The sequence below is a fragment of the Nicotiana tabacum genome, chromosome 23 (genome assembly GCF_000715075.1).
Source record: "Nicotiana tabacum cultivar K326 chromosome 23, ASM71507v2, whole genome shotgun sequence".
Lineage (NCBI taxonomy): Eukaryota > Viridiplantae > Streptophyta > Magnoliopsida > Solanales > Solanaceae > Nicotiana > Nicotiana tabacum.
This window is the reverse complement of record NC_134102.1, coordinates 114,089,304-114,103,104: the sequence shown is the minus strand read 5'-3', so window position 1 is coordinate 114,103,104 and position 13,801 is coordinate 114,089,304. Positions and strand designations below refer to the sequence as shown.

At 35.7% G+C, this 13,801-nt stretch overlaps 1 protein-coding gene across 2 annotated transcripts; it reads left to right on the top strand.

Annotated features, from left to right (window-relative positions):
• Positions 1-2,958: 2,958 nt before the first annotated feature.
• LOC107787221 (filament-like plant protein 4) lies at positions 2,959-11,102 on the top strand. 2 transcript variants are annotated; one of them, XM_016608758.2, is made up of 7 exons: positions 2,972-3,221; positions 4,375-4,479; positions 5,031-5,162; positions 5,670-5,898; positions 5,992-8,434; positions 9,154-9,199; positions 10,219-11,102. In XM_016608758.2, the coding sequence occupies exons 3-7, from the start codon at positions 5,037-5,039 to the stop codon at positions 10,657-10,659; spliced, it is 3,285 nt and encodes a 1,094-aa protein (XP_016464244.2). In that variant the 5' UTR covers positions 2,972-3,221; positions 4,375-4,479; positions 5,031-5,036; the 3' UTR covers positions 10,660-11,102. The 2 variants fall into 2 exon arrangements, with proteins under 2 accessions (XP_016464243.2, XP_016464244.2); XM_016608757.2 differs by lacking the exon at positions 4,375-4,479 and having other exon boundaries at positions 2,959-3,221.
• The last annotated feature ends 2,699 nt before the right edge of the window (positions 11,103-13,801 follow it).

The following is a 13,801-nucleotide window of genomic DNA, read 5'->3' as shown; positions in this document are numbered from 1 at the left end:
AACTAATTACCTAAAAAAATAATACACTAACCTACTGTTTTGTTATATACTTTTGTATATGCGTTTTATTGTCTTTTACTTTACTTATTTTTTACTCGCTATGAACTGTTTCAAGAATTGATTTAAACTAATAATTAGTAGACATGATCTTCTTAATTATATTCAATCATATCTTTCGTACCACTGTGGATGTATATATAAAGAGTTCTTTGTTATATAGAGTAATATATATTAGTACTCACTAATTATTTAGTACAAAGTATGCTATATCCAGTGCATATGTTTGGCTAATTGGATGAATGATGACCCAACAATCAACATTGTGCTGTGTGGTAGTATCATTTTTTCTCAAGTGGTAGAAAGTGACCCTTTTATTGCTGAAAACGACACCCATATGCTCCCTCTTTAGAAAGATTTCCTCGCCTTTTACCTTTTTTCCCCCAAACTCTCTTTATTCATGTTTTACTATGTAAATTTTAATCCTATAGGTATGACAATAATAATAATAATAATAATAATAATAATAATATTTACTATGTAAATTTTAATCCTATAGGTATGACAATAATAATAATAATAATAATAATAATAATAATAATAATAATAATAATAATAATAGCTATTTTTAATCTAAGGTTAATCTAATTAAAACTCATTCTCTAATACTTATTGCAATATACATTTAGCATTCTTTTCCATCTTAGAAGTTTCTTTTATTTCATTACTATTTTTTTCCTTAACAGATACTTTGCTATCAGTTTATTGACTTCTAATCTTGCCTTTTTATTCATCAAACTAACCTGCATTTATAATGGTTTTCACAATTCGATCAACTTAAAAAGTTAACATTAAAGGAAAAGGACCACTAAGTCTTTTAATTTCTCTTCCCTTTTTTTGACAGCTATATGTTTGACGAGATAAATCTCAGTGTTTTCTGAAAAAAGACACTTTTGTATCATTACAGTTAACAAGGTAGTGAAGACGCAACTAGAATACAAACCTATCATTAAAGGTTGTGGTGCACAAATACGGAGCAAGAACTTGAACTTTATCACTTCTAAATTTTAGAATAGCAATATTAGGTGCTAGTAGCTAGTTATTTAATTTAATTTTTGTATATATTATTTACTCGTAAAATGGTACAATTAAATTTATAACATAATTTATATATAAGTGAATCGATTTGACCCAAAAATACGAAATAAATAAAAACAGAAATAAGATTATGAAATGAAATTAATGTAAATACAAGTTTGACTATGAACTTAGCCTCTCCGATGGCAAAAGTGAGAACAATATTGCAGAATAAAGATTGAGAATAATGTTATAAAATGAGAACATAATGTAGCATTTGTTTACCGAATGTTTTCGTGCCTACAATACATATTAGTCCTCCTATTTATACCTTTATTTAGGGAGACAAGATCCCCAAATCAAGCTACTCTTGAATGGGAATAAAATCATTATTGATGACTGCATAATTGTTGGCTATAAATGCAGATATTCTCTGTAACGGCCGCTCATTGAATGCTACCCGATGTCAATATTTTGAACCTTTATAGTTGGCTACTCTGTCTTCAAGACTCATCCAACACTGGTGACATGCTTGCAACCGGTATTGACTATTTACTGACTCACATCCTACCTATCTTCAGCTCCACGTGTCATTTTTTTAACCGTTCAACTGTTGCTAACCAATTTTACCGTATACACATATTTATTGAATTTCTTAATATAAATATAAAATTTAGATAAAGCTACTGGGCTCGGTTAAATTCGTATATAGGCTTCTAGCTCCACCCTTAATAGTAAAATGATAATTAGTCCTTCATCATTAACCCGTGTATATGAAACTGCCTTTAGCTTTACCATCTAAAATAAGATGTTACGACATAAGTTTAAATTAGTGAGCTCAAAATAAGTATAGTACATCTGATAGAAAACTAGAATACAAAACTTGGTGGATATGAAGCATTGGTGTCTAAATGAATAGTTTATGATAAAATTATGGGCATGTTATGTTATGTTAAATAAAAGTCATAGACACATAGGTACGTATCTTTCAGAAGGCAGAGCATGAGCTGGAGTGGGTGGAATAGAACCTCAACTAGTGACTGCCGGTGGTCCATATAATCCCTGTATACTCGGATACAGCTCACCGCCCCTACTTTAGCTTGTGCTACAAGCGTGCTTTCATATGCTTCCTTTCTTTCTGGCTATATTTGTCATTTAGGATTTTATTTCATACATATATCACCAAATGACATATACACAATTTTACGTAAATAATGTCCATCTATTATCAAAACTCAACTTACATCTCAATTTAATATGGGATTGTAATAGTTTTAATGCTTTATTTTTAGAGAATGATTCAGAATTTAAATTTTAAAAATTTAAGTTTATGATTTTTTCATAAACATTTGATTTGTGATTCTTTTAGGCGTTTAATATGTGAGTGCAAACTCAAGGGAGAATGTTGTTTTTCGGCTATGAGTTCAACAAAATTCATAACTTTCGATACTAACTATGAATTTATATGTAAAAACTTACTAAAATCTCAACAAGTATTAGATAACTCATAATTTTAATAACATAATCAATTCAACTCTAAAAATAAAAAATACTTGTTAAATTTAAACATACTTTTAGATTTGTACGTCTAAAAGTATTAGGTGCAGCTACTGTAGAAGCTGCATACACCATTGATGGACACACTATTATAAGTTAATTTCATCTAGTATATTGACATTATTCGTTTAATTATTAGTAGTAGCAAACTACTTACTATCATTTCTTTAGGGTAAATAATTCAGATTTATATGAACAATTACATGATAGCATAGTAAAAGTTGAATTTATGTCTTTGTTTAATTTAATTTTGGAAAAAAAAAAAACGGAAAGCAGATGTTTTGGAACTCTCTAATATCTTGCCTTATAAGTGACACCTAAATCGAATAATTTTAAAACCCATTCATTCTGGTCTCCCTCTTTCTCCTCCTCTCCCCCCCCCCCCCCCCCACAACGCTCCACTCTGTCACCAATTCCTCCGTCTCCACTTTCTATCTCCGGCCACTCACTTTTTCTTTCTAAGACTGAATTTCTCTTTCTAAAACCGAATTTAGAACTTTCTAGATCCTATATTTTCCTAGCTGAATTACAACAGAGCAAAATTCTCTATCTATTTCTTGTTCAGTGTTACAGAAGCTGCATTGTTGTTGGTACGTATGTTTTCATGGAATTCTGATAATTTTCCATTAATTTTACTTTCAACTGTGATGGCGTCGTTGAAGACTTTAATGTCACCATTTTGTTATCATTTTTGCTTTTGTTTTTTGTGTTGCGAAAGCAGTGCACTTGTTTTGTTCCTATTTGAATCTCTTCTTTTTGGTGAAGTTGTCCTCTGCCTCTTTCTTTCTCTCCTTCAATTCCCTGTCGGTGCCTGAACCATTTCCTCATTACTTGAATTCCAATACAGAATTCTCTGATTCAAAACTCATAGTAATTTTTCCATCTCTGCATTTGATTGCCGAATATTTTCGAGCTTTGATATATGCATATAATTTTGTTTCTGCCTTTTCTTTTTGGTTCAAATGGAGCAAAATGAATATTGAGAATTCGTATAGCTGATTCCCGCTAGTTTTGGATTGAGGCTTTGTTGTGTGCTTCTTCTTTTTTTTGGTGCAATAACGGAGAGATATTTGACTGTTGTGCAATGCGTCCCTTTTGTTTTAGGTGGAGGGGATGATTTGGAAAAATAGAACTAACAAAGTGAATTTTGACCGAAATGGTCGGATTCATAAGATGGAGCTTGACTAGTTCTGAATTGAGGTTTTGTTGATTGACTGACTGATGAATTTTCCTTTAATATGATGAATTATTTTTGTTCAAAGAGCTTCTCACCTCTTTGTCTGATTCATTTGGTTAAAATTATTGAAGCTTCATCTTTATTTTATTCACTAAGAAAATGTGATTACTTAATTTAAGAAACAGCCAAAACGTTATAAAGAAGTAGGTGCGTATTATGCTTTAACAATGCAGATGATGAGAAGACTGATTTTGGTTATATTTATTCTTAATTTGGGAGTAATCTTGTTAGAATAAGATAATGTGATATTCATGTTAGTTTCTATTGTTTCTGGTGGTCCATCGTTGTCTTTATCTACCCCTTTGGCTACTTTATATTGTCTGGGGTAGCTTTGTGCAGTATAATTGCCTTTGCTGTGGAATACATTCCCTCATCCTCTGATGTGAAAAATTTCCATTAATGTCTCACTTTGATCCTCAGAGTCAGTTGTCCTTGAAGCTCTAGGATTTGAGCTGTTTTGGATATCTCAGGTGGCAGATTCTCATATTATGTGTATTCTCTTTCAGTCATTTGCTTGTAAAGGACTTGGTTAATCACTCACAATCGCTCTTTCGCCCTCTGCTCTGATTTTATCTGCACCTAAAGTGCACTGGAGCTGTATTCTTTTTGAGGTGGTATACTAGTCCTGCACTCCAGTGCCATTTCTCAGTTACTTTCTTCGTGCTTAATTTTTCCGGTCTCTTTTTTAGTATTGCCTGCTGCACTGGTATTTAACAATTTTGTTAGGGGCGCAGGAAGGAATTTTCCATCTTAGTGAATAGAGTTCCTCTATGAAGTTAACCTGAAATTTGCCCGGTATTTGTAAATTTTAGGTTTCTAATGTGTCTCTGAGCTAGAGTTGGTGATATCATCCTGAATGTTCCTTATTTTACTCAATCAATTAGGAGGGCGGTTTTCGCAAAATATCGTTTGTTGTTCAGGAAACTCGGAATTCCTGGGCATTGAAATTTATGTGGTACATGCAATGTCCATGTTTTTATCACTGCTGAAGCATTTCGTATAAAATCTGCCACCAGTTACTCTCTGGTTTAATGTAACCGAGGCAGTTTCAGTTATTAGGCATTTTTGCAGCATTTTGAGTTTATAAGTTCTGACTGTCTTCTTCTCTTTTCTTATCTAATTCTTTAACTGAAATTTGGTCACAACTTCTTTCTGCATACAGTCTTCAATGGATCGTCGGAGTTGGCCCTGGAAGAAGAAATCATCGGATAAGGCAGCAGTTGAGAACGCTGCAGCTGTTGCATTAGCCTTAGCCTCTGATCCTTCAGATTCAACCGAGTCTCAGGGTAATCAGGTGTGTTAGTTGATATTGATATAAATATGGAGACGATACACACACACCACACACATGTTCATTTCTCTTCTAGCTCCTTTGATCATGAAAGTCCCTTTTCTTCCCATCCTTTGTGATCATAATAGCTATTAGATTGTATAGTCTTAAGCCCTTATTCTATATCCAGGTGGCTACTGGTGAATGCACAAATATGTTCCATATTTTAACTATTTGCGAACATTTGATGAGAGGACTTCAATAATATTCGTTGGTTACTTTTTGCTGATTATAGCAAAGAACTCGATATAATGTTTAGTCCTATGCTTTCCTTTAACTAATATTAAGTTTTATTAATTTTGAAAATTTGGGAATTCTTCTCTACATTGCCATCTGCTTGGTGCTGAGAAAACCAGTAATTTTTTAAATAGGTTTTCATAATGATACATCAATTAGAATTGCAATAACTATTTGTTCATAAAGCTTAACTTGGTCCATTGCATCATTTCTGAGTTATCTTGTTTATTACAGAGCAAACAGGATAACCATAAGAAACCAAAATATGTCCAAATCTCTGTTGAGTCATATTCGCATTTGACTGGACTGGAGGATCAAGTGAAGTCCTTTGAGGAACAAGTGAATACCTTAGAAGATGAAATAACGGAATTGAATGATAAGTTGTCTGCAGCACAGTCAGAAATGACTAATAAGGAGAACTTAGTGAAACAACATGCGAAGGTTGCTGAAGAAGCTGTTTCAGGTTGGATGTTCCTTATCGACTTACTCTGTTCTTGCTTTAAGTTTTTAAGCAAAGTATCCTCAAATTCGATTATTGATAAATTTCTTTATACAGGTTGGGAAAAAGCTGAGGCAGAAGCTTCAACACTGAAAAATCACCTGGAATCTGTCACTCTTTTGAAGCTTACTGCTGAAGACCGCGCATCGCATTTGGATGGTGCACTGAAAGAGTGCATGCGGCAGATACGAAACTTGAAAGAAGAACATGAACAGAAACTGCATGATGTCGTTCTCAACAAAACAAAACAATTTGACAAGATAAAGCACGAGCTTGAAGCAAAGATAGCTAACTTGGACCAAGAATTACTCAGGTCTGCAGCTGAAAATTCAGCACTTTCAAGGTCTTTGCAGGAGCGTTCTAATATGCTCGTTAAAATTAGTGAAGAAAAAGCCCAAGCTGAAGCAGAGATAGAATTGTTGAAGAGCAATGTTGAATCATGTGAAAAAGAAATAAATTCTCTCAAATATGAACTCCATATTGCAGCAAAAGAGCAAGAAATTCGTAATGAGGAGAAAAACATGAGTGTACGGTCTGCAGAAGTTGCAAACAAACAACACCTAGAGGGAGTAAAGAAAATCGCTAAGCTGGAAGCAGAGTGTCAGAGACTACGTGGTCTTGTCCGGAAGAAGTTGCCCGGGCCTGCAGCCATGGCCCAGATGAAGCTTGAAGTAGAGGGTTTAGGCCGGGATTATGGAGAAAGTCGGTTAAAGAAGTTTCCAGCGAAGCCTTCTAGTCCACAATACAGCTTGCCAGATTTTTCATTTGATACTATACAGAAGTACCATAAAGAGAACGAGCTGTTAACAGAACGCCTTTTTGCAATGGAGGAGGAAACAAAGATGTTGAAAGAAGCTTTGGCAAAGCGAAACAGTGAATTACAAGCCTCCAGGAGTATGTGCACACAGACTGCCAACAAGCTTCAAAGTTTGGAAGCACAAGTGCGTGCAAATGGTGAACATAGAAGTCCTCCAAAGTCCACAGTTCGAATGCCTACAGAGGGTGCCTTTAGTCAAAATGCAAGCCTTCCTCCAAGCTTGAATTCTATGTCGGAAGATGGAAACGACGATAGTGTAAGTTGTGCGGGGTCTTGGGCTACAACATTATTGTCTGAGCTCTCGCATATTAAGAAGGAAAGGACCTTTGATAGTCCGCATAAATCTGAATGTGTAAGTCACATGGAGCTAATGGATGACTTTTTAGAGATGGAGAAATTAGCAAATCTGTCTAATGACATGAATGGAGCTGTTTCAAGTCCAGATACAAGCAATGCAAGATGTGAAATTGCAAATATTGATACATTAGTTCATGTCACCGCAGGCAATGATTCTCAACTGAAAAATCATAATGAGACAGATCCATCTGAACATCAAGCATATTCCAGTGAGGAAGCATCAGCTCCTAGCTATAAGCCTGCTTCAGAGCCATCCCCTCTCATGAAGCTCCAATCAAGAATTTCAATTGTATTGGAGTCTCTGTCTAAGGAGGCTGACATGCAAAAACTTCAAGAGGATTTAAGACAGATTGTGCAGGAGGTGCATGATTCTATCCGTCCCCAATCGGCGAGGAGCATTGTCAAGACTACAGTCAGTTCTGAGACTGCAAGTGAATCTCAGCTCTCTCTTGATGACCCTAGGGCAAATGTAGAAAAGGACATTCATGTCTCTCAAGATAGTAAATCATGCAATGGGACTGTTCAAGGTATTAGTAAAGAATTAGCAGATGCTATGTCTCAGATTCATGACTTTGTAATATTTCTGGGCAAAGAAGCAGAGGCTGTTGATGGAGCATCTCCAGATGGAACTCGAATTAATGAAAAGTTGGATGAGTTCTCTGCCACGTACATTGAGGTTGTAAGCAGCAGGTTGAATTTGGTGAATTTTGTTCTTGACCTCTCTCAGGTGCTGCGTAACGCAAGTGAATTACACTTCAATATCCTGGGATACAAAACTTCTGAAACAGAAATGAGTACTTCTGATTGCATAGACAAGGTTGCTTTACCAGAAAATAAAGGTTTTCAGCACTCAGGAGGGGGATATTCAAACAATTGTGCTCGTTTCTCTGATTCTTCTTCAGATCCTGACATTCCTCATGAAGGGAGACTTGTTCCAACTTCAGAGTCAACAAACACTTCGTGGAAGTGCTCATTGGAAGAGTTTGAACAATTGGAACTTGAGAAGAATAACATGGCTCTTGATCTAACTAAATGTACAGAGAACCTGGAAAGCACAAAATCCCAATTGGTTGAAACAGAGCAGCTTCTGGCAGAGGTGAAGTCTCAATTGATATCTGCTCAAAAGTCGAATAGTCTGGCTGAAACTCAGCTCAAATGTATGGTTGAATCATACAGATCACTTGAAACTCGTACGGAGGAGTTGCAAACTGAAGTAAACCTTCTTCAGGCAAAAATAGAATGTCTTGTTAATGAGCTTCAAGAGGAAAAAAAGAGTCACCACGAAGCTTTAGCTAGATGCCAGGATCTTGAAGAGCAACTCCAAAGGTTAGTAGTGGGTTTATTTTCCCCCGCATTGTGCCTGGAATTAAAAATATGGACTTTCTGGTCTCATATTGATGGTTAAGGTTGAAGTTTCTGACTTTTGCCATATTCTCCAATGCATTAGTTTTATTATGATAGGAGCTTGATCAGACTAATCTTTAATACCTGGACACACTCTTGGAATTTTATCATGCATTTGTAAACTTTCAATTGCATCTCATACATGGACACTAAAAGGAAAAGGGAAAAAAAACATAACATCATGAGACATCCAACTATCAGTAAGTGTTCATTTGGTAGAGAATGGTTAGTAGTAAATTTCTAACCCGTTATTCTTCTCCTGACTGTGATTCTGCTTTTCCTTGTTCTATTGCTGGCTATCTGTAGAATGTAGGACTGGATCACCTAACTAGCCACTACTTATTGGTCCATTTGCTGAATGTGCTGTTTCCTGAATCCAAATATCATTGTCCAATTAATCCAGGTTTTGAGGCATAATAATTGTATGAAAATTGTAATCAATCACCCATAAAAGTTGTATTTTACTTTGATTACATTAAAAACCATCCTATAGGATTTGTTTTCCTGGTTTCCACTCAAAGTTTTCTGTATGTTTAGGTATATGGTTGCCAATACATATACATCGAAAGTTCAATGTTAGCTTCACTTTGTGTATGATTATCACTTTGACTTTATTGAATTATGTTTGCTATTCGAGCCAGGATTGAGAGCTGTCCAGCCGCTGACATTGTTGCCAAGACCAACCAGGTAACTGTCTTGCATATGGTTTCTCTTTGAGTTCACTTCATTTTCCAACATATTGTTTCTGTAATAAATTTGGGATTAAGCTAAATTGAATCTTTTTTTTTTGAGTGGGCATTTAAAATTTCAGAGCATAAACAATTTTCTGAAAGAAACTAATGTTAAGTATAACATATGGTGAAAAGAACATGATATGTTGATATTAATAAGCCTCAATATCTATACACCAAATTGTTAGACATTAAAACATTTAAGTGACTCACATTGCAAAATTATACTAGTTATAGTACATGATTGTTACTGATGTAACCATTATCATGGCAAAGAAGGTATCTGAATAATAGATCTGTTCATTAAATTACAAAATTTTATTTATGTTAAATTTAAGGTAATAAATATAAAGTTTTTCAACATTTTCTTTTTTGTATTTTTTGTGTGAACAGTGATTGGCTATTACCTTACTAATGGACATAATTTGGATCCCATGTTTCCTGATTTGCATACTCTTCAGATTTCTGGGAACATCATACGTAGAAATTATGATCTAATATTTTCATCGTGTTACAAAAACTGCTGCTGATGTTTTAATGGAAACCTTTTAGGAACTATTACGATATGACATTTTTGCAAGAGATCAGCCTTAACATCTTTGGATTCTTGGTTATACTCCTGATTTTGTGGAAGCTTCCAATAAAACACAATCTAATATATCCTAATTTCAGCTGCTAGTCAGAGTCTTATCTTTCTCACCCCTCCATTGTCATACTTTACTGAGGAAACTAGAATTTGGACTACAAAATAGTTATCCACTGATAGCATTATTCACAATGTAAATCTTCAAGTTGCCCTGTTTTTGAATTGAATCTTTGTTCAGTTTGCTTTAATACAAAAAGTTGGCCTTTATGATTCTTTCTTGTCTATGCTTTTCCTTCAACTCATTCTATATGCGAGTTTCTCATTTGAAATTGTACTATTTTCACCTTATAGTCGATATGTGAAGATGATGGTCTGTTTTTTTCCTCCAGGAGAAAGAGTTATCAGCAGCAGCCGAGAAGCTTGCGGAGTGCCAAGAAACCATATTTCTTCTTGGTAAGCAGTTGAGAGCTTTGCGTCCTCAGACAGACACTATGGGGTCTCCATGGATTGAGAGAAGTCCAAAGAGGCAGAGTCTGAGTGAAGAACCGACTACAAGTGGTATGAGCTTGCATGATACTGATATGGATGAGTTAGATACTGCCACTTCTGTGAAGACAAATTCTGAATCCCCCATGGATCTATACAATACCCTGTATAGTCCTTCAGACTCTGAAGTAAACAATCCATTGAAATCACCAATCAGCTCAAAGCATCCAAAACACCGGCCTACTAAGTCAAGCTCCTCATCTTCATCTGGGGGCCCAACACCTGAAAAGCAATCTCGCGGATTCAGCAGATTCTTTTCTTCGAAGGGAAAGATTAGCAATTAGCTCCTGCATCTTGCAGGCTTGCTTGGAACGTTCATTTGACAAACCAATAAATAAAGTCCAGAAAGAATGAAGCCATTATAGACCTTCTCAACTTGCTCCTTTGTAACTTCACACGCCAGACTTTCCGTTCCCGGAATTTCAAGATACTTGAGCTGTTGGGATATCCTGCAGTGAGTGGTTTCGCTAGAAATGTTGGCTAGTTGAGGTTAGACGCCTACAAGAAAATCCATTCTCTGGATTGCTGAGAATTGTTATTCTTTATCTCGTGTAGTTGAAGTACTTAAATGTCCGGGAACGTTCCTCCAGATTACATGACCAAAAAGCTATTTTTCATTGTATGAGGATGCTTTGTGATTACTGTAAAAATAATTTTTGTATGACATGATGTATATGATTTGTAGAACTTGTTAATGGCATGTTATGTACAAGAATTGTTTGTTTGACTGCAAGGTTCTATTGAAATGGCATCCCCCCACCACACACACAAAGGTGTTTTAAGTGATAGCCATGTAGAAGAGGTAAATATATATAGTAATATCCACCCGATTGAGAGAAAAAATGACTTTGAGTCCTTAAAAGGAGCAAACTATTTCTCTGAATTGTTGTAAATTATTTTCCTGTTTAGGATTACTAAATAGTGTCCGAAATTTGATCCTGTTTAGGAATTAGGATTACTAAATAGTGTCCGAAGTTTGATGGAAAGTAAATTTCTTTGTGATAAGTTATGTGCCTTTTTGTTTTGACGATTTAACAAACTTCATATGAGAAATGATACAAAGCCTCTCTGTGCTCAGAACAAGTCAAATATCTGGCATAAGTTCCAATGAAATCAGTTAAGGGAATAGCAGAGGGAACAAATGGATATCAGTTCCTCCGGTTACTGTACAAGTCAACTTTTATAGCTGTTAAAGCTGCTGCACTGCACACATAACAGTGCAGCAGCACTATTGAAGCATGTTGTGTACCGAACACTCCCTTGCATCATCTTTGATGACCTCACTTATATATTACAAACATGAGGTAAGGGATCAAACACACTTGCAAACCCTAAAACATATTTTACTCTCAAGTGTGCAGTTGCCTTCATTCACTCCAAGGCATTGAATAACAAAACAGTAACATAACGAAGGACCAGATCCCAGCATTGAATACATCGTGTGTCCTTAGTATTGTTGTGTCTTTGTTTATGTTATTCACTTGTAACTCCTACTCAACTTATTTAGAAGCATTTCGTAGGACACTTTGTAAACCATAAACCTTGTGTTTGTGTTTGTGTTTGACTAGAGTTAGTCAAAGTGGTTAGCTTTATAATAGAGTTATTACAAAGAGGCTTGCAATGTAGTTATTATAAGCAAGTGAGGGATTAAGAGTTTAATACCTAGGTTACAATAAGTTGTAATCTAAAGTTGCTCGGTTTAGTGAAGTTGAAATTCTATGAGTGTAGGTCGTGTTTTTGATCCCGTGAGCTGGAAGTTTTCCACGTAAATATTGTTGTGTTATTTACTTACTGTTGTGTGTTTTGTGGGAACTGATAGAGAACCAGGTTCTATGTACAGTTTGATGGACTCATACTTTATATCAATTGGTATCAGAGCAGGTTCTTTCTATAAGGCTAACACCTAGAAAGGATCTACATGGCTGCTCCACCAAATTTTGAAGAAGGTCTATCAACCTACAGACCACCAAAATTCAATGGACAATACTATGGCTGGTGGAAGACAAGAATGCATTATTTTATTATGGCTGAAGATTTAGAGCTTTGGGATGTCATATGTGATGGACTTTTCCTCCCTATGAAGACCATTGGCGAGACAACAGTCACAGTCCCAAAAACAAGGAAGGAGTATAACGATGCCGATCGTAAAGCCATTGAGAAAAACTTCCGAACAAAGAAGATCCTCGTCTATGGTATTGGACCAGACGAGTACAGCTGAATCTCAGCTTGTCAATCTGCCAAGGAGATCTGGGAGGCTCTCCAAACTGCACATGAAGGTACTACTCAAGTCAACCAGTCAAAAATCGACATGCTCACTACTGAGTATGAACTCTTCAAGATGAAGGAGGATGAGTTCATTTAGGATATGCACACTCGCTTTATTTCCATCACCAATAAGCTTCATTCTCTAGGAGAGATTATCCCAAGGAACAAACTGGTCAAAAAAATACTCAGTGTGTTACCTGGTTCCTGGGAGAGAAAATTCAATGCTATCACAGAAGCAAAAGATCTGCAAAAGCTGATGATTGACGAACTCGTTGGAAATCTGAAGACTTACGAAATGAAGAAGAAGAAGGATCATGAAAGAAGAGAACCCAAAAAGAAGAAGAACCTGATTCTCAAAGTAGATAATAGTGACTCAAGTGGTGATGATGCTGACATGTCCTATCTTACACGGAGATTTCAGAAAATGGTTCGTAGAATTGGAGGTATTCCTAAAAAGGGCAGCTCTAGTAGAAACACAAAAGGTCGTAATTGTTGTCACAAATACGGGAAGCCAAGACATTTCATCAAGAGCAATCATCTCCACAAGCAGGACCATTACAAGCACAACACAGATAAGATGACTAAGAGGAACCCGGTCCCTGACAGGAAATTCAAGAGAAGAGATGTCGCTGATAATGTTATGAAACAAGCTCTTGCTGCATGGGGAGATTTCTCTAGTGAATCTGAGGGTGATGATGAATAAGGTGACACCTCTATGATGTCCGTTGAAAGCGAAGCAACAGAATTCGACTCCATATTTGCCATGATGGCAAAATATGATGATGATGATGATGATGATGATGAGGTAAACATATTTGCCATGATGGCAAAAAAATTTGAAGTTTTATTCTCAACAGAAGCTAGTATCTTTAGCTAATGTCTTAATTAATGCTTACCACAATCTCATTAATGATAAAAATGCTTTAACTGAGGAAATAGGAGAGATAGAACATGGAAGAGATGATTTACTGGTCGTAGTTGTTGATTTGAAAGAAATAATAAAGGATTTAAAGAAATAAAAAGATGTTCTAACTGAGAAAATTGGAGAGATAGAACATGATAGAGATGACTTGCTGGTAGTAGTTGTGGATATGAAGGAGACAGTAGAGGAGTTAAAAAAAAGGATAATAATTCTGTAAAAACTTCAATGAAAAATTGCAT

Coding starts and splice junctions, on each gene's coding strand:
- LOC107787221 (XM_016608757.2), top strand. CDS start 5,037: ATGGATCGTCGGAGTTGGCCCTGGAAGAAGAAATCATCGGATAAGGCA. Junction 5,163..5,669: donor CCGAGTCTCAGGGTAATCAG/GTGTGTTAGTTG, acceptor TGTTTATTACAG/AGCAAACAGGATAACCATAA. Junction 9,200..10,218: donor TTGTTGCCAAGACCAACCAG/GTAACTGTCTTG, acceptor TTTTTCCTCCAG/GAGAAAGAGTTATCAGCAGC.